Source organism: Lagopus leucura, unplaced genomic scaffold (genome assembly GCF_019238085.1).
Source record: "Lagopus leucura isolate 7727_CA_CO unplaced genomic scaffold, USGS_WTPT01 Super-Scaffold_100009, whole genome shotgun sequence".
Lineage (NCBI taxonomy): Eukaryota > Metazoa > Chordata > Aves > Galliformes > Phasianidae > Lagopus > Lagopus leucura.
The window spans coordinates 3,936,046-3,954,744 of record NW_024962266.1 but is presented as its reverse complement, the minus strand read 5'-3'; the positions used below and the strand labels follow the sequence as shown (position 1 = coordinate 3,954,744).

General features: G+C 37.8%; 1 protein-coding gene across 6 annotated transcripts in view; it reads right to left on the bottom strand.

The window, feature by feature from the left end:
- RALGPS2 (Ral GEF with PH domain and SH3 binding motif 2) overlaps positions 1 to 18,699 on the bottom strand; it is a 109,509-nt gene that overhangs the window by 14,114 nt on the left and 76,696 nt on the right. For 5 of the 6 annotated variants that reach the window (XM_042874192.1, XM_042874197.1, XM_042874198.1 and 2 more), the window contains exons 9-15: positions 17,237 to 17,374; positions 16,224 to 16,314; positions 13,805 to 13,872; positions 13,331 to 13,466; positions 12,298 to 12,449; positions 3,912 to 3,966; positions 171 to 248 (exon numbers count right to left, since the gene is read on the bottom strand). In XM_042874192.1, coding sequence (XP_042730126.1) covers positions 171 to 248; positions 3,912 to 3,966; positions 12,298 to 12,449; positions 13,331 to 13,466; positions 13,805 to 13,872; positions 16,224 to 16,314; positions 17,237 to 17,374 — 718 coding nt within the window. The remainder of the gene's footprint in view (positions 1 to 170; positions 249 to 3,911; positions 3,967 to 12,297; positions 12,450 to 13,330; positions 13,467 to 13,804; positions 13,873 to 16,223; positions 16,315 to 17,236; positions 17,375 to 18,699) is intronic. The other variant, XM_042874196.1, reaches the window with a different exon arrangement.

The window sequence follows — 18,699 nt, the reverse complement described above, 5'->3', positions numbered from 1 at the left end:
TTAAGTCACAGAAGGAAAAAGTTTTAAGTTTGAAGAAAAAAGGTCTTTATTTATTTGGACATGTAAGTTAAAAAGAGAACATCAGAAAACACCACTTAATTATTAAACCAAACCAAATCACCAACACCAGAGGGAAAGTCTGACACCTCTGTGTGCAGTGGGGATTGTACCTGCTGGCCTTCATGTGGCCTCGATAGCCATTTCGTGACACTCTTGTCCCCGGACCGAGAGAATGGTACAACCTGTTCCTGTTGGATTCCATTATAAATTGTATGTATTACATATACTTTTATTCACACAAACAGCACGACTGCTAAAACAGCTTAGTAATTTTCTTTTGTGTCCGTATCACAAAGCCAATTCTTCCACATAAAAACCAGGATAATTTTATTTACAAAAACACATGCAGAGGTAGATACCATGCCTTTTATTTGAACAGGTGTTCACTTTGTCAAAACTCATGATGCTGAGATGTTTTATCAGCACTGAAGGTGACCGTTGAGAGAAAAGCCTGCGTTTACAGCTTAGAAACTACATCTCTGTAAAGAAGGCATATTAATAAAACATTGATGTCTTAAAATTTTGACTAAGATGTTACTACAAAAAAGAACACATTTCTAATTCTATGAGCAGACACACACACACAAACTGTTGGGTTGAAGGGAATCAAAAGCTCTACCAAAATATCTTGGGATTGACTGACAAGAACTGTTCTTACGATACACTGAAGGAATCCAAGCAACATCTCAATTCTCCAATTCATATCAACATTCAGCTTTATGCACAGGCTTCACATTTTAGCACCTGTAATCTGATCTATCCTGTTATCTAGGCTTTGTGTTCTAGGCCTCCGTTTTGAATACGGCTTTGCTTTACTGAAAGTTGATTTTCTGAACTGAGAATTTACTGAATTCCATTTAAATCAACAGAAACATGCCCACTTTTTTCCCACCTCCTATTTTCATCCATTTTTTTCAAATTGAACATATTATGCTGAAATCCAATTCTGCAGAAAGCAGGTGATTAAGAACACGAGTGAGAAGCTTACAAGCAATATCTCCTAGATAGTATAAACCTAACAAATAACCTATCACTTGTCAGAAAAGCCTTGCATTAACTGCAAAGGTGCATTTATAGGGTCAGGGTGGTATGGGAATGGGAAGTCTAAAGAAGTAACACTGTTGTGTTCCAATCCAGATTCAGAATAGCAGGCAAAAAAGCCCCCAAAAGTAAAAGTCTTACAAAAGAGATGCAGTAAAGTTACAAAGTATTAAATGAGAAAAATAATGATTTCATTGTTGTCGTGGCTTTCTTTTGAAACCACATGAAACATTTCTTCTATTGCAAGAGGAATCACCAACATGGTACTAATGAATCACCAGCTGCAGATAAAAGATGTCTTAGAATGTATGAAATATTTTTTGTTTTTAAAGAGCATTCAAGATTTGGACAAATTAAGCAGTAACTAAGATGAAAGAAAACCTTTCTACTTCAACTAACTGAGTTGCATATATATGCATACAGCTATTTCACATGCAAATGAAGTAAGTTTTCTTCTTAACCTTACAATTCTTTTTTGCATAACAAGGAGGGCATCTCGCTTGGATTTGAACTATGTAAGGTAAATCTACTCAGAAACACTCAGGTTGACAACTAATAAGAATGAAGTGGCATTTCACATACTATCCTTAAAATGATACACTGCCAAAACTGGAAATTAAGTTCTTTGGAGTAATTTTGATTAACTTTAAAGGGATGAAAGCTGAAATGCTGAAAGCTCTCTCAAGTTTCAAAATAAGTTTACTCTTAAAAATACAAAAAACCACCACAGAGACTCCAGTTCTCCTCCCTTCTGCATCTTCCAGTTAAAAATATCTGGAGGGCCAGAAAAAAAAGACAAGAGTATTTGGTATTCCATACACTTCCTTCTGTCCCCAGGGAAACATGTATCTCATTTCTTCCCTTTGGGCACATTATTTCTACTTTATTTCTACTGTTATGCTGATTTGAGCTCTGGTATCCAAAGATCCTATTTCTAAATGGGGAACATTGAATTCCCACTTGCATGGCACAGGCACAGTCATTAGGAACACTGACTGCACCCCTGTTTGCCAGTATCTGTCAATTCCAGACATGTTTATGCCTTGATGAATAATTCTATTAAGAGTGGTAGCCAGACTGATAAAAATTGCAAAGATGTTCTTTCTAGTGATCGTACCATCTTAATATTTGCATTTCAGTTTATTATTTAAATTCACAACATACTTCAGCATCTTATAAACCAAAGAACAGATGCAAGGCTGTTGCATAGCCAGGAATTTCACATTTTCTGAATGTCTGTTAAGAAATCAATCCTTGCTGGAAGAGAAGGAGAGAACTTGTCATCAAAAACATGGAACTTCAAGTGGAATTACCAAGGTGCCCTTCTGAGGAGGAAGGAAAATACTGAAGGAATTGGGAATTTAGAGGAAAAAAAAAAAAAATCTTCCGACATACTCATGTTGGACACAAAGCAACATTTTTAACTAGCAGAAGTCAGGACCAGTCAGTTCTCCTCACAACATGGATGAAAAAAACCCTGCTTTATCTCAAAGGTCCACACAAACAATCCTGGAGAGTGCTGCTGTTCTCTAGAATCGTGAGATACACATTGAGACTTACTAAAACTTAAGGTTTTTTCTTTTGTTGTTACTTGAGGAGCACACAGCTGAATTCGTCACTTGTGTCTAAAGCTTTCCCATAAAATTTTTGATTGAATAACTTGAACTTGATTAATTTCATAATGCAGCTGGGAAGTTCAAGTAAGATGAAAATCTCTGAAAATTTCACGTTGCATAAGAGAGCACATAAAAGTTACACATCTCTTTTCTGACCCAACATTCTTTCTGTGCTTATATGGAATGTTTTTATTTCTTACCTAATGAAACCTTGATGGTGTTTCCTTGTGCATATAATCATATTTATAGGACATTAATGTTCAACTTTGGCAGTGAGAGTGATTCAAAATTCAAAATTTTCAGCCCTAAAGTAACACAACTTGAATTGCTTAAATTCAAATAGAACAAAGTCTGTGATACGGTTCCTGACTACAAGTCTCTTCAACTAAAAAACTTGTAACAAGCATGTCTTCATAGCATGGTAGAAGTTATCCAAGGCAGTTCTGAAGCTGATGGATAACCTGAAATCAAGTTACTGAAGCAAACTGAGCACTTTACGCACATCTTATCAAGCTGTGGGATGATGAAACTTCCAACTTTTTCCTACAAGGTGCAGCTGTTAGTCTTCTTCCACATTCTCAAAAGCCATGAGAAAGGACTAAATTGGGCAATATAGCTGAGTATATGCAGGTATTAGGATAAGGGGCAAGATACTAATTCTGAACCACAGAAGACGTAAGTAAGGTTTGTTACTGTGCTTTCCTATGTAACGGAGGCAAGTAACAATGGGTTCAAGAGGACATGGGAGAAAAAACAAGTGAAGATGTCAATGACAAGAACAAATGGAACAAAACTGGATGAAGTATCTCAAAGAAAGTGAAAATCAACAGGTTACATGAATACCATACACAAGACATGCAAATATATAAAAGAAGAAAGATCATTTGGGGTTTAATGATACTTTTTAGAAGTATCTTTTTAGAAGATCTTTTTAGGCTGATCTGTGTAGAAGAATCTGCGCAATGAGTAGGCATTCAATTAGACAAAACTCTGTTTTAACTACTAGTGAGCAGAAGGTACTTCTCTGCTGCCTTACCAGATTCAGCACTCCTCTTTAGAGTTTTATTAACCTTGGCTCTCAAATTCTCACAAGTGATCTACAGATCACTAAAATAAAACGTCATTTTCAGGACTGAGAGATTGTAAGCAGTAATATTTCAATAAAGAAATGCAGTTTGAGAAAGTTTTTCTTACCTTTCAAATGCTGGCCAAGAAGTTTCTTCACTGAGTTCAGAACCATCACTGCTACCTTGAAAAAAATAAGAACGAAAGATAACTTCATTTCATCATCTACAACTCAACTACTCCTGATCTGGCTGTTTCTCCTCAGAATATTTAAGATTAAATGCATAACATACTTCACCAAAACACTACAGTGAAAATGATTAAGGGTTTGCTTCAGGAACCTCACGTGAAATTGAAGTAGAGATTAAAATGGACTGCACCTAGGTGCACGTGAAGAAGATAAACATAAGGAATCCTACCTAATAGGAGAAAGGACATTTTGAAAATGTAAGGATGATCGTAAATGCTGATTTGTCTAATTAACAGCACATGCACTTTAAAAAGTATTTAAAAACTGACAAGGTAGTGTCATGTCTAGTGTTCTTAAAAGTGAAAACAAATAAATTAATCAATACGCATACAAATCTGTTATTTGCTTTCCAACAACCTGAAGGAAGTATCTGACAAATATCTGTTTTCTTTCAGGGCTTTAACAGGTACAATTTTAGCTGTTACAGTACTTATAACTACTTCTACTTATGCTGTTCAAGTAATTTCTGTCATTTTTTCAGGCACTTTTGAGGATTTATTGCTGAAGGATCTGTTGTTTTAGCACTTTGACTTGAAAATTTGCTGGCTCTTCTACTTGAATATATTTAAAAAGTTGTTTAGAATTACTTTCAGACAAACTTAAAAAAAAAAAACAACAAAAAAACAACAAGAACACAAGCCAATCTGAATCAACATGCCTTTCTTATGGGTTCCCATAGTAGAAGAAAGGCTGAAAATAACAAGTTCCCTGTGATTTCATGCAGAAAAATCAGGAGGTCAGTTGAGCCCTGAAGAGTTAAGCAGTCTGTATATTTCTTGAGTAAATGCAGAGTAAAGATGGAAGCAATTCTCACACAGCAGGAGCAATGCAGTCTGAGCAATGAAAGTCTCAGCACTGGCTGTACCTCTCTCCATGCAAAATTTAAGAGAAACTACATGCTTTTACCTGCCAACCAATTCAACTTAGCCTGCTTGCCAAACATTAGCTCAACATCTTACTAACATGATCTAGCACAGTTCTCCACGGAATACTAGATTATTTGTCTCTCCTTGATTTTGCCCTGAAAGGAACATCCTAGCTTGCTTCAAACTAACAAAAAGGTAACTTATACGGTAGAAGCAGCTAAGAGACAACAAAGTGATGGTGGAAATACGGGCTCCTATGCCAGGCACAGACTGCTGTAAGAAAGAGGAGTATAAGACTCAAGGGGTGACTAAACATTTTCTAGAAGTGTCTTTAATATTTAAGTACTTACATGCTTCAGCATTTAACTACTTAAAAGTTACAGCAGCAGGCAGCTGCTGTACAGTTGATGTCTGTGATTGTTTCTTTGCCATATTTATGAAGATTTCATGCTTCTTGATTATTTACCCTCTATATGGAATAGCAGATTGGTACAAATCCTTTAGATTTGTACATGCATTCTGCACTGTCTCTTGTTTCACAATAGCTGGGTTGTAAAGGGACTGATGGAACAGAAGCAGCTTAAACAAGACTCCAGAAAAAATAGTCACCGTAGATGGCATCATCCAGCAGCTGTGAGGACAGCACATCTAGGAGCCACTGTTACTACAGTGGAGTAAGAGTTCTTACTTCAAGTAACTGCACAACAAATTCTGTATTACGAAGGTTTGGTTTTTTAATAAATATTTGAACAGGATGAGATGTTAAAACTTTATCCGAAATGACATTTTGAAGCTAACTACATTGGCTTTGCTAAGAGAGTTATATATCAAACACTATGCTAAGTATTCTAACAAAAACATTTAAAAGCAAGTGCTGCTTTTAGAAATGCAAAACAAACTACTGCTGAAGAGCTGGAACGTCATCTTTCAGAAAGTGATAATCCCTGTGACACATTCAGAACAGTGAGAAAACTTGCATGTATTCTGGGGGCTCAATCAAAAGGTTTCGTTGATAAAGCAATGACACTTCTTAAAGCAATGTTAATTTAGAAGAAAGCAGAATAACCATCCCAGCTATGCAGATGCCTATGCTGGTCTCAAAGGAACTGTAATAGAAACCTGGAAACAGCTGAAGTTTAGCTCTCAACTCACTCTCTTTAACAGTTACACGGAACATATCTAATGGGACTTCTTTCAGATTCTAAGAAACTCAACGTTTTCTGCATAACAAAATACATTAAAAAAAGAAACTTTCCTCAAAAGAAAAAGATGTATTATATCCCTCAATTCAAAACAAAACAGAGTGAAAGGAACTGTTTAACATACTAAAAATTAGATGCCTAGCCAAATTCTGTTTAAACATTAAAGTGCACTATTTAACCACCACCTCAACTGGAAATATTTCATTCATTCACTACTTTAAAAATATATCACCTTCTTAAATTTTTCTCAAGTATGTACTCAATATTTGTTTTTTTTTCCAACAACCTCAAGCAGGTCTTCAGGTTAAACTTAACAAGAAATTCTAGGCAGTTCAAATCATTTCTATTAAGTAATCTGCACGAGTTCTGGTTTGATTTAAGAAACCACCTGACACATACTGTTATCTTTCTAGTTTCCTTTATTACTAATAACACAAATACTACAGAGCAGAAAGGCCTTTTCCTTCCCCAGGAACAGCAGCAATTGCTAAAATGGGCTTTTGCTCACTGTGCTGACAATCAGTGGAGAACTTTCAGGACTGCTTACCCAGAGCTCCAGAACTGCAGCTGAATACAGAAGTGAATTTGCTGGTTGCACTTCTAGATACACATACACATGCCTCTGCTACAGCCACCCAGAAAGCGAGGCTAGGCTTCCACTCCCGTGATAGGGAATGCCTAGACCATGGCATACCCATTCCCTCCCACCAATCACAGCATCCATTCGTTGCTGAAAGTCTGAGGATATGGAACATTTAACACAGGCTTCCTTTATCCATAAGTTAGTCCCCAAAGTTAAACAGGTGTTAATATAAACAAACCAACCCCAAAGAGCTTAAAAAGTATTCAGACTAAAAATTCTTTCCCCTTCTCAAATCTGCAACTGACACTCTTTTGGCTCCAGTTACACAGTGTTTCCAGAGCTCTAGTCACTATAGCCAGTGACTGACCTGACAGAGCTTGAAATTCTAATGCAAAAACATAAAATACTGGTCAGTAGGCCTGATCCTCAATTGTTGCAGCACGGTACAGTCTAGCAAATGCCATGGAGATGGGCTTTGTGTCCTGAAAACTTTCTGCCTTGTTAAGTCTATTACTATAACAAAATTTCTCAAATATTTTAACTTGTTCAGTATCATGTACTGTATGACAAAATTTAAGGAGCTCAACACTAATGGTGTTAAGACTGACTGATAACTCAATATACTGCCAGAAAATCAACACACAGACATAAAATATAACTAGTAACTACTTTCATCCAGCTAACAAAAAGAACAGAAGCCATAGGATACAGATGGGGCAAAAACAGGTTGTGCACAGCTGCACTGGTCACAAAACACAAACAGTGAATGCCCTCTACCAAACACTATTAAGGATTGGGGAAGGCCAGGTGCTGAACGTCCCTTTTCTCTACTCAAATCCACGTATCCAGATGCATATTTTTAATTTGAAGAACTTCACAACTCTGCTTTTCTTTTTATTTTTTTTTTATTTAAACCATATCCCTAAGAAAGTAGTAGTTCACAACAGCAGAGAAGGGGTAGCCACAATTACAGCAAGAGATTGGCACCTACGTTCTTGTGTGAAAAGAATATTATAAAAAATAAAGAAAATACTACTTCTGCCTGTAATCCTACCCAACTTTGACCTTCTCCATCTGACTGCTGACGACTCAGGAGTCCTAAACACCTGAACAGTACATGATGGGGTAAGACTCAAACACACACTGGCTGTGTAGAGTTCTTCCCTACTGTAAAAGCTGCCAAAAAACTGAAAATATGCATGCTGTATACCTACACCTATACTTCATTTATTCAAAGAGAAATATAATCTCTTGTAGGATTCAACTGCTTCATGATGGAGAATTAATAGACGAATTCAATAAGAAGTTGATAGCCTTGTAAGCATTTTATGCCAGTTCAGATTTGCCAAATGTACTGTTCCCACAAAGCCATTTTCTTACATTAATTTGCATTGATTTCAAACACCTTTCTTAGACTATGGCGTTAATTTCACTGATTGCATTAACATAAAGGCTCAAGTTATCCTTGACCAACTGGAACACACAACAAAATACAAATGCTTCATAGCTTTAGTTTTTCAGACCTTCACCCATAGCACTGCAGACTAGGAAAAGTAAGAAAAAAAAAGGTCTAGGAAGAAAAGACCAAAGTTAAAACTTAATTTGCATTTGAAACTCTTACAAATATGATCTAGAAATGTGTGTTCTTTGAGTTTTTAAGCATCTAAAATTTAACTCTCAATTTCAGCTGTTTCTTTCTGTGGTCTTACTTTTATAACAACACTTAACTGGTGTACCCATGAGAATGCATGTTCAGAAACCTCTCAGGCAAATTTACCCTGCATCTGGTATGCTGGCTGGTATAAAAGGAGAAAAACCACACAGAAGCAATATATGAAGAGGTGATTTTACACACTCCCTTCACTTCTGCAGAATTATTTGAACAATCAAACAGACGCAGAATACAGCTTGGCTGAACTGTGCTGGAAATCCCAAACTTCTATAAACATGAATGAAGGTAAACAATGCTGCAGAGATACCTGAAGACACTTGAGTATGTGAAGAATTAAAAAAAAGAAAGTATAAGTAAATCAGGTAGTGCTAGAAAACAGTATTCTTAAAAAAAAATCCAATAACCTTATGAATAAAATAAAGATTTACGCTATCTGTGAATGCAACCATGATCTGGCTGCCCAGGGAGGTTGTGGAGTCTGCTTCTCTGGAGATGTAAAAGACCTGCCTGGATGCCTACCTGTGCGACCTGCTGTAGGGAACCTGCTTTGGCAGGGGGGTTGGACTCGATGATCTCTGGAGGTCCCTTCCAACCCCTACAATTCTGTGATTCTGTGATCCAAAGAAATCCAAAGAACCGAAGTATTTTAAGGACAAGAGTCATACAAGCTTTTTTTAGCTGCCCCCTTGAGAATGAGATGAATCACACCCTTGAAGATACCATCTCTCCACGTGATTATAAAAAGCTCCAGATGACTAGCTCAAATGCAGCTGTTGAAAACATGAATGTCTAAACCTCAGATGAGACAAATCTCTGTTGTTAACATTTCTGAATTCATGTAAACATTTCCAACTTCATATTGGGTATGCCTGCTCTAGTGTTTCTTCTGCTTAGAATATCTGCAGCACTGCTGGTCTTGCTCAGATAAAATCGCAACGGAACCAGCTGCACATCTGGCTACGTTACTCTACAATGACGATACTGCTGCTGATCTGCTGATTACTGAGTGAAAGCTTCTATCATAGATAACTGGCCAAATACAAATGGAAGAATCCTTAAGTATATGAAGAAGCAGTACACTGGAGAATCTTTGTTTAAAAATTGCTTTTCTGAACTGCGAAAGGACGACAGTTGTTAATCAGCAGAAAAGGCAACCAGCACAAGGTCTGACAAAAAAGAAATTTGCATGCTCCAATGATTTTGATCAGGCATGTTCAACCTGCAGGCCACACCTGGCCCCACATGATCACGAACTTAAACATTATTATGTCATTTTTAGTGATATTTTTCATGAGATGATTGTGTGTAGCACAGACCACATAGGAACACTGTGCAGGGGAGGGCACAGGGCAGTGCCAGCTCTTCCCCATGTCTGCCACATACACTCAGTCAAAACAAAACCCACACATACTGCATTACATACTACATTACTGTGCCACTTGGCAAGTAAAATGGAGAGATTGCTGATAACATTTCAACCTACACACATGTGTGCCTGTGAAGACGTGTGTTTTTTTTGTTATTAAGTGGACATGTATGATTTTTTAAATTATCAGGACAAAATGCTAAAAAGATTTTATGATTTGCAAAATGAAAAGTTCAAACAGCTCTGAGCCTCAAAACAAAAGAGTGATTTAATGCATAGTGAAGTGGCAGTCACCACTAAGGCCACATTCAAGCTGCTGGTGTATCAGAAACAACAGCCACATTTTGAAGAGGAATCATTTGTCCAAAAAACTTCAGTCCTGTATGGGCTTTTATCTAAGAAAAGGCAGTCCTGTTCCCAGAGCAACAGTCTTAAATCCACGTTTATGTACGGAGAGAAGAATAACACTCTTTTCAGTGCATACCTTCAGAAGTTTTCTTGTCCATCTTTTGAAGTTGTGTAGAACCTGTTAAACCACCTCTGCTGCAGTGACTGTACAACTTCCAAGTACTGAGTAAACAGAACACTTTTGAACTTCAAACCTGATGGAGGAACTTAAGCAGCTTCAATCGACTTCTTTAAATACTGTTGAGGCAGCAGTACAGAATGCCAGACAACTAAGAGTTCCAAGAATTCTCCATTAATAAATACTGCAAGCCTCTATATAATTTACGCTATATACGCATTTCTATTTTCTTTTATGTATTTATCTATCTGTCTTTTGCATCACAGAAATTTTTATAATCAAGAGGTAGCAAAAGCACTGATGATGCTGGACTCTGTCAAAGACTGATTAAAAACCTGAAGTATCTGAACAAAGGGAGATTGGAGGTGGAAGAGAATTGAAGAGGTGAAGCTCTAACCACAAATGGTGATCTTCTGCAGAGCACTTAAGGCTGATGTTTTACAAGAGATTTTAAAAGTCTTCTAAAGGGGGCAATTTATTCCAGCTTGTAAGAGTGACTTATTAAGTTGACAGCTGACGGTTGATCTAAGCAATACAAAAAGTTGTAAGATCCACAGATTAGACCAAATAGGAAACCCCTGTGTCCCCCAAAACATCTAGATGGTGACAGGTTCCAAATTATACCATGTGAAAAACTGCCTGTCAACTCTGGCAAACTTTTCCTGCTCAACTCTAATGAAAGCAAAAGAATAACCTAGCCTGAGAAAAGGATCATCTGTAGAAGTTTATTGTATTATTTAGACTGAAAACATCAAAAGTAAACAGCTAAAGCACCACATTAAGGATTCAAATCAACTACACTAAGAAAATGACAATGCTACATCTCAAAGTCGTATTTCCTCCCTAAACCCTGCATAATGCTGAAAAGTTTCTAGGATGACAGTAAACTGCATGAGGAGCTTTGATCACCTGTATGGTGCAATCCCAGAGAAATGTGAGCTGTGTGCTGCTTAAAAGCACCACCGTTCCTGCTGGATGATTATGGCAACTTTTGCCAGAGCAGGCAATCTACAGACAACTGTCAAACAGTACACATTTAATAGTGGAAGCCATCTACTCTGATTTAAGCTAGTCCCACCGATTCTCTTATTAACATAATTTTAAAAATCACTGCCCCCAGGTATTTGATTTTTCACAACAAAAATCTGGTGTTTGCTCAAATTATGGCTTTCTTCTCAGTAAAACACAAGAGCAATTCCTGAAAACTATAATTTGAAAATAGATGACCTTGTTTCTCTTGCTGGGGGAGAAAAAGCAGAGGTGCTTTCTACAGTTACATCATCCAAGTAAAGATATATCACTACAAAAATCCTATGTTTCCATAACCGTGTAAAAAAACTGAAACACCCTACCAAACAAATTATTTCAAGAAAAGGTACTGTGGCAGAAGTTTAATTTCTCAACTCTGGCTGCAGTCAGGTAGATCTGAGAAGCACCTGCCTTCTTCTCCCCTCCCTTTACGTTCCTGAGGGAACAGGAAAAAAGAGCAACTTATGGCCCACCAGAAACTCAGGAAGCAAAAAGGATACCTTAAATATCTGAAGATAAATAATTTATCAAAATGAAGTCTATTCGGACATTTTGAAGTATCTGAAGGTTAAACTGCTATCTGCTCCTGCCAAGATCTAAAGGCAGTTATCAATTATGCTTCTAAAGACTGTCAGCAACTTACAGTTCTGTCAGTTTTATAAGGCATTTCAAATACATACCCTGAGACCATTTTAATTTAGACCCATCTCGCGGGGCGGGAAGCTGGAAGAGAGAAAAAACTATGAAAAGGTGTCGTGTACTTCTCTCCACTCCAGGAGGTAGGATAGAGGTAATGAGGGGAGTATCATTTAAGAGGCTATAAAAATAATGGCCCACTTTTTAATAATTTGTTACCCTGTGGTTTATGCTATACAATTTATACTACCTTTCCACACCTACATTTCTCAAGTCTGCTCTAAAGTAGAATTGGCATTTTAGAATAGAACCACTGCACATAATGTCCATGCTAAAATCCTTACTGGAAGACCATTTACTGCACAAGTATGCTTACAGTTCCCACCTATTGAAATTCCACTAGAAAGGGTGGAGCTTTCTGCCTGCCCTCTCGATGGGACGTGAGGCTCCATGACGCTGTCGTCCAGCAGGTGCCTTGGTCCTGCGTTAGGGAATGTTGCGCTTTTGAATTCAGCTGTATTCATCTTGTGTATGAAACTAGGAAAAAATAACAAGAAAACTTACATCATCTCTGATATATTTCAGAAGACGCTGCTTTAACATGCTGAAGGATAACACGCAACGTGTTCCAAAAGCCTAACAAAAAACATGGTGCAAGTGATAAATTGTTGCAAACAGGCATTTAGACGGGTGGCATAGGGAGCTGCAACACTACATAAGTGACAGGGCACGAACACTATTACCTGAAGGAACTGCTAGTGTCAAAACTACACAGTGCTCTTTGAGCCAAGAGAAAATTAGAAGGCCTTGAATTATTTTTAATATCGAAAGGCCTTATTGTCTTATGTAGCACTCACATGATTAAACTTCAGAATTTCATTCTAGCCTCATATGAGCATCTAGCAACTAAACTTATAGAATAAGAAGGTTAAAGATGAATTACAGACAAGTTACCTTCTTGCATTTTGAAAAAATGAGAAGGGAAGCAATGAGGTAATTATCAAAATATCAGATGCACAACTAGATGGATACAAGAAACTCATACCACCAATATGCAAAGTCATAAAAATCTACAAAGGAGCTCTCTCACTACAAGAATAGAAATGAGAACTTCTTTTTAAAATTAGAACTGAAATAAGATAAACTCAATGGCATTTCATTAAATGGCAGTTCTGTCAGTTAGAAAAATCTATTTTTACTAATTTACTAGCTATTATTCTAGCAGACACACAGGCTTCCTAGTTTAACTAATTATCGGCTGTGACACTAGCACTACCGTTCCGAATTTGAGCTCTAGGCACGAACTGATCTGCAAGTGAAATACTGCGTACAAACCACAGCATTTTAAAACAAAGCCTTTATATTGAAAGATAATACATCAGAAGGCTCAGGATTTTCAGGTTAAATAAAATGCTGACTTGTATCCCAGGCTGTGACACTTCCTATGCCCATGCGGAATCAAGTTCCGAGGTGAAGGGGGTGTTGGCGGCAGCAAGGCTCCTTCAGCTGCAACATTTTTCCGTCCACTTTGTGGCGATGCTCCAACTTCAGAAGCTGGGAACAAAGACAACATTACTTCCAAGTAATATTAGAATTATTATCAGGGATACTTCTAAGAAAACTGTGGACAAGATGCAAAGACCTTTCTAAACTCAACTAGCAAGAGGTGCCCCGTAACAAAATTTAATGACGTACTCCTACTGATATTTAACTGACACAGCTTCTTAACAAAACCTCTCTCTTTACAGATCAATTCAGAATTTTCATTACCAATGTACAGTGTTTAGACATCATGCTTCTTTGTTAGCCTAAAGTAAATTGGCTACACAATCACAACTCAAAAATAATGAATTTGGCAGCACGAAGTCTTTTCACAGCTACTGAGCACTTACCTACTAAATCTTCTCTGGAAGCAGCAGAGTGGGGGGTGCTGGTACCTGGTTCTATCTTTAACGAAAGTCTGCACCAAAGGAGAACTAAAAATTAGCAGGAAATAGAGGTGTGCAAAAGGAAGAGTTTTGATACATATGTAAGTTTACAAATTGAACGTTTCTTGGTTTTGTCATTGCAAGAAACAATATGATGTCAGCATACATCTTGCAGCTGTGTTTAGCATACGTTATATCCAAACACTTTTTTTCTTTCATGTGGAAAAATGACTGCAGCAGGGCTCTAGGCTTAGAACACAACATATCAAGGCATAATATAGTAAATGAACCCATCGCTTTGACTCACACAGACCAGAACAAGCAGTACCATGTTGAAGGAGGATTTAAACCAATAGCAAAACTTACACTACAGCAAAGCGCTGCAACTTCTACTGATGATCTTTAAAGTCTTTTCCAACCTGAGCAATTCTCCCTGCCTGGGAACAAATATTTATATTCACTGTACCCTCAAGATTTTGTTTTTGCTATGAAGTGGGCCAACTCACTTGTCTTTACTGTTACAAAGGCCAAAATCCTTCTTTGGCTTTTCATAAAATATATTATCAACTTGCTTGCATCGATAATTCAAGCTTTTTCTACAGCAGGCATTTTTAAATGCTATTTTCAATAGCACTGTAAAGGAGGCAGACTCTATAAATATCTAACATCTCGTTTGCACAACTTGCAGAACTATAATCTTTGAAATTAGTAAGCATGGAAAAGCATCTATTTATTTTTAGGGAGAGTTATGTTTGAAGTTTGACAGTTCCTTTCCCTCCCATCACCAGACTGCTCAGCAATGATTGATTACAAGTTCAACTTTCTTAAATAAAATCCTTCAGTAAGAAAAAACGTGGACTTGAGTCACAATGACTGTTCTTCAGTTTCAGCCTTTTCCAGACGCTTTAGGAGATAAGAAGTAAAACAGTTACTTAGAGTAACAGTGGCTCTTCAGAATACACTCCTCTCACACAGAAAACATTTAGACTAGAGACATACATGGCCCACAGGTAAAACGTCTACTCAGACCTTCTAAACAACAGTCATGTTTCTGTACTACTTTCAATTGTCTCAGTCTCCCTGCTATCAAAATTTGGGTTGTACAGGGTGAACAGGCTGTAGCTCCTTCAGCAATAAAATTCCCTTCAGTACATATTCCTGCCTAAGGAAGAAGGAAGGTAGAAACTGAATTCAAGAAAAGAATCTTCCAGTAAGAATCAGACACTGCAGTTCAACTTGAGGGTTTGTTTTAAATTGCAGTGCTTGACCACAAAGCTTTATTCAGTGATAAGTAAGAAACACTTTCTAAATCAGGCTATAGAATATTTTGGTGAAAAAAAATAAGGCTGGATACTTGCACAAAAATGCACATAGCGTGCTCCAAAGAACAACTCACAAATCTTAAAGGATTATACACATGAAAGGAAGTTAGGTGGTTAAACTCCTGCCAACCATCCTTTGACATAAACGTAAGGGTCCCTACTTACTGCCTTTCAATAAATCCACATTAGACCTATAAACAGTTTACCATTTAACAAATTGTTATTTCAGAAAAGATAATCTGTCCCTTTAGCAAGCATGCCCACTCCCACCATTAGAATGCAGCTACACAAGCAACTGATTCAGCACAACTAAGGTGACAAACTTCCTGGGCAGGCAGGATGGGAATGGGTGGGGAACCTCCTCAAGCAGATCAGCCAGTAGCAAACAGAAACCTTCTTCATATGTAACAGATCTGCTGCAGGTCGCTTCCTATCCTCGGGGCTTGTTCCTGTTTCTTGCCAGAGATTTCCAACCCCTAGTTTTTGCTGGATGCCAAATCACTTAATACAGTAATAATCTTTTCATTAAGAAATTGGACGCCTCTGTCTAAGGTGGCACACTTTTTGGGAGGGGCAGTCAGATGCACAATGTCTCGATTCTCAAAAATCAAGTGTTTACATTTCGCACTGTGTAACCCAACCCAAGGATAAAAATAAAAAATGGGGATTTATAAAAGTGAAAGCCTTCAGTAAGAACTTGGGACCGGGATGCATAGATTAGTGCGTCATTTTTCATCAGAACAAAGTATATCTGCATTCTGCTCAGCCAGTAAGATGAACCCCACGACAGAGCATTAGGTGTGAGCCACTGGGATGGGCTCTTCATTAACAAACACTTAGAGGACTGTAGATTAATTACAGTCAGACAGAAAAGGAAGAAACCATGCCATCCAGCATGCTGTTATCCTATCTTACCAGAGGACCTTGCTGTAACCTCACAACTTGCAACAGATGCTCTGGAAGCAATTGCCTGCTGTAAGCAGAATTTTAGAAGTGACAGGCTTTATGTTCTGAAGTTCTTTTGTCATGAATTACAGTCAGTTACAGCATTCCATACTTACTTATAATTGTCATCTTCTACAAACTTTTGTAGTTCTTCTATGTACTGAACCGAGTTTAGATATTTCTGGACGTGAGGCAACAGAGGAATATCTGGAGAACAGATGACATTCATTATCACCGTACCGTTCAGTAAGCAAAGTTCTTTTCCAGAAAGTATTTAAACAGAATCAGATCACTTACCTTTTAATGTGAGACAGAGGTACAAACTACAGTTTCTATTGCTGCTGAATTTTGTAGTCCTCCAAATTCTCATGCACTGAGTTTACATTCTCCACTTACATAAACCAAGTATGTTTCCCTGTAGAGCACTTTGAGCTGCTCTGCTTATCAGATTATGTGGAAGTGAGATGTGGGAGAGAACCCCTGGCCAATCTGAAGTTTCAAACCTGTAGGACTCTATCTGAGGGCTCCTTCACAGACCACATTCTCATTATATTGAGCTTTCAGTGGAGCCACAATCCTCTGCTAATATCACATTCCACCATCCCAAATGCAGCTTTACAACTTCACTAGAAATTGAAGAGAGGGACTGTGAGGGAGACCACCTTTGAAGAAACAGTACTTTATCTGATGCACAAACAGCACTGTAAATGTCCAAAAGGCAAGCTGTACACATTTTTATTATCTCCAGTAAAAGAAATACTCCAAAAGCAATCTTAATATTTTTAGAAAGCATCATAAAGTTATGGAACACAGAGATGTAAGTTATACAGCATGTACCAGAAAAACTACTATTAAATGCAATGTATTCCACATTTTCCTCTAGAATGTACGTACTGCAAACGTGTGTGCGACTTAAGGAAAAGGGAACTTTACTCTTTTATCCCACGCTGATGCTCTATCATAACTAACAACATCAAAATAAACTTTTACACTTTTGAACTGAGAGGGCAAGGCAGAAAGATGATGGCATACGAAAGGGTTACGCCTTGCTTGCATAGTATTACAGAAGAGAAATATCAAAGCTTTTGAGGTTGCTCTTTAACACCGCAGTATTCACACGCTAGCTTACCATATTCACAGGACTGTTGTAAGTCTGAGATAATTCGTAGGATGTTGTTCATTAAGTTTGTTCTTTGCTCACTTTCCAGAATGCTCCCCGTCGATGGGTATGCAGAATCAATGTACGTCAAGTCTGACAGATAAATACCTGAGCAAGATTAGAATGGAAGATTTCCTTAGTGTCTCACATTTACCAGAAAAAATTGCAAAGAATATTTCAAAGAATTTCTTGCTTTCATCGACAAATTACCTCAGTAGGTTATTTTGGATATGCTCGAGATCTTTGGCAAGATGTACGAGAGCCTTCAGACCTCAAAGTAAAACAGTAAGAATGCCTGGACTTCCAAGAAGACACACCACCATACCTCCTCTGTCCGGGATTGAATCTAAGTTCCGCTCCATGACTTAGTCCTTAGTTTTGGTACCCCTAGCTCAGCTGTATTTGTAGACGCCGTGCGTACAGACACATGGTTTTCTGGCACAGAAAGTCTCAGCGGGACAGAAAGGATCCTTTTTTTCCTCCTGCACTGTGCCAGGCATGCACTAGCTGCCTTGAACACTGACAGCATCCTTCCAAATTCTGAAGTAATTACAAGAGCTATCTGAGATTACACACAGCTACTCATGCACCTATTCTTCTGCCACACTACCAGCAAGAAATTCCCCTTGACAATTATGAAGTAATCACATAATGCTGAAATACCTGATTAAGTTGACTAAGGTTTTTAGAGAGCCTACTACTTAATTCCTCCAAAATTCCTCCACAAAAAAAGCAACAGAAGAAAAAAACATCTCATCTACAACTCCTCAACCGGAATGAAAACTCACACTCAACTTGTAATATGGGAAAAGTTAACTAGGCAAGAAGTGCATGCATTAAAACACAGTATGAATTGTGCAGTTTATATTCACCATAACTGCTAAGACCCAACCTTATTCTTAGGTCTTCAAGTCTTATGTCTTTTTTCTTCCTCACCAGCATCGTAATTTCACCATTCTTTCGTCCTTTGATTATGCACAAGGGGCGAGTCCTCCTCCGTGTGAGTTCCTGTTACTGATACACTGCTCATTTTGCTTATTTTCATTCTCCATCTCTAGAATTTCACCTAAAGCCTAACCTTTCTCAGCCCAATTAAATGAAACACCCTGACCAACTAATCCTGCCATTAAAAAGCAACTGCGCTTCTACATCTTTCACAATATAGAGATCCTACATGACTATAAAAATATCTAAACTTGAAAACATTATTGGAGAAACTTGTTTCAGTCATAGGGAATTTTTAAAAGTATATTTTGCTTCATGCTCAGACTTGTATAACCAGAATCATAACAAAAAGCGTGGCTTTACAGGTGGAAGGCTGTTAATACAATCTCACTAGAACAGCAGTCGTGTTTGTATAGCACCCAACCAGTACAGCCCTCAAATGCGAGCTGGGAAACTCTGGGCATCACTCCAAAATCAACACATACATG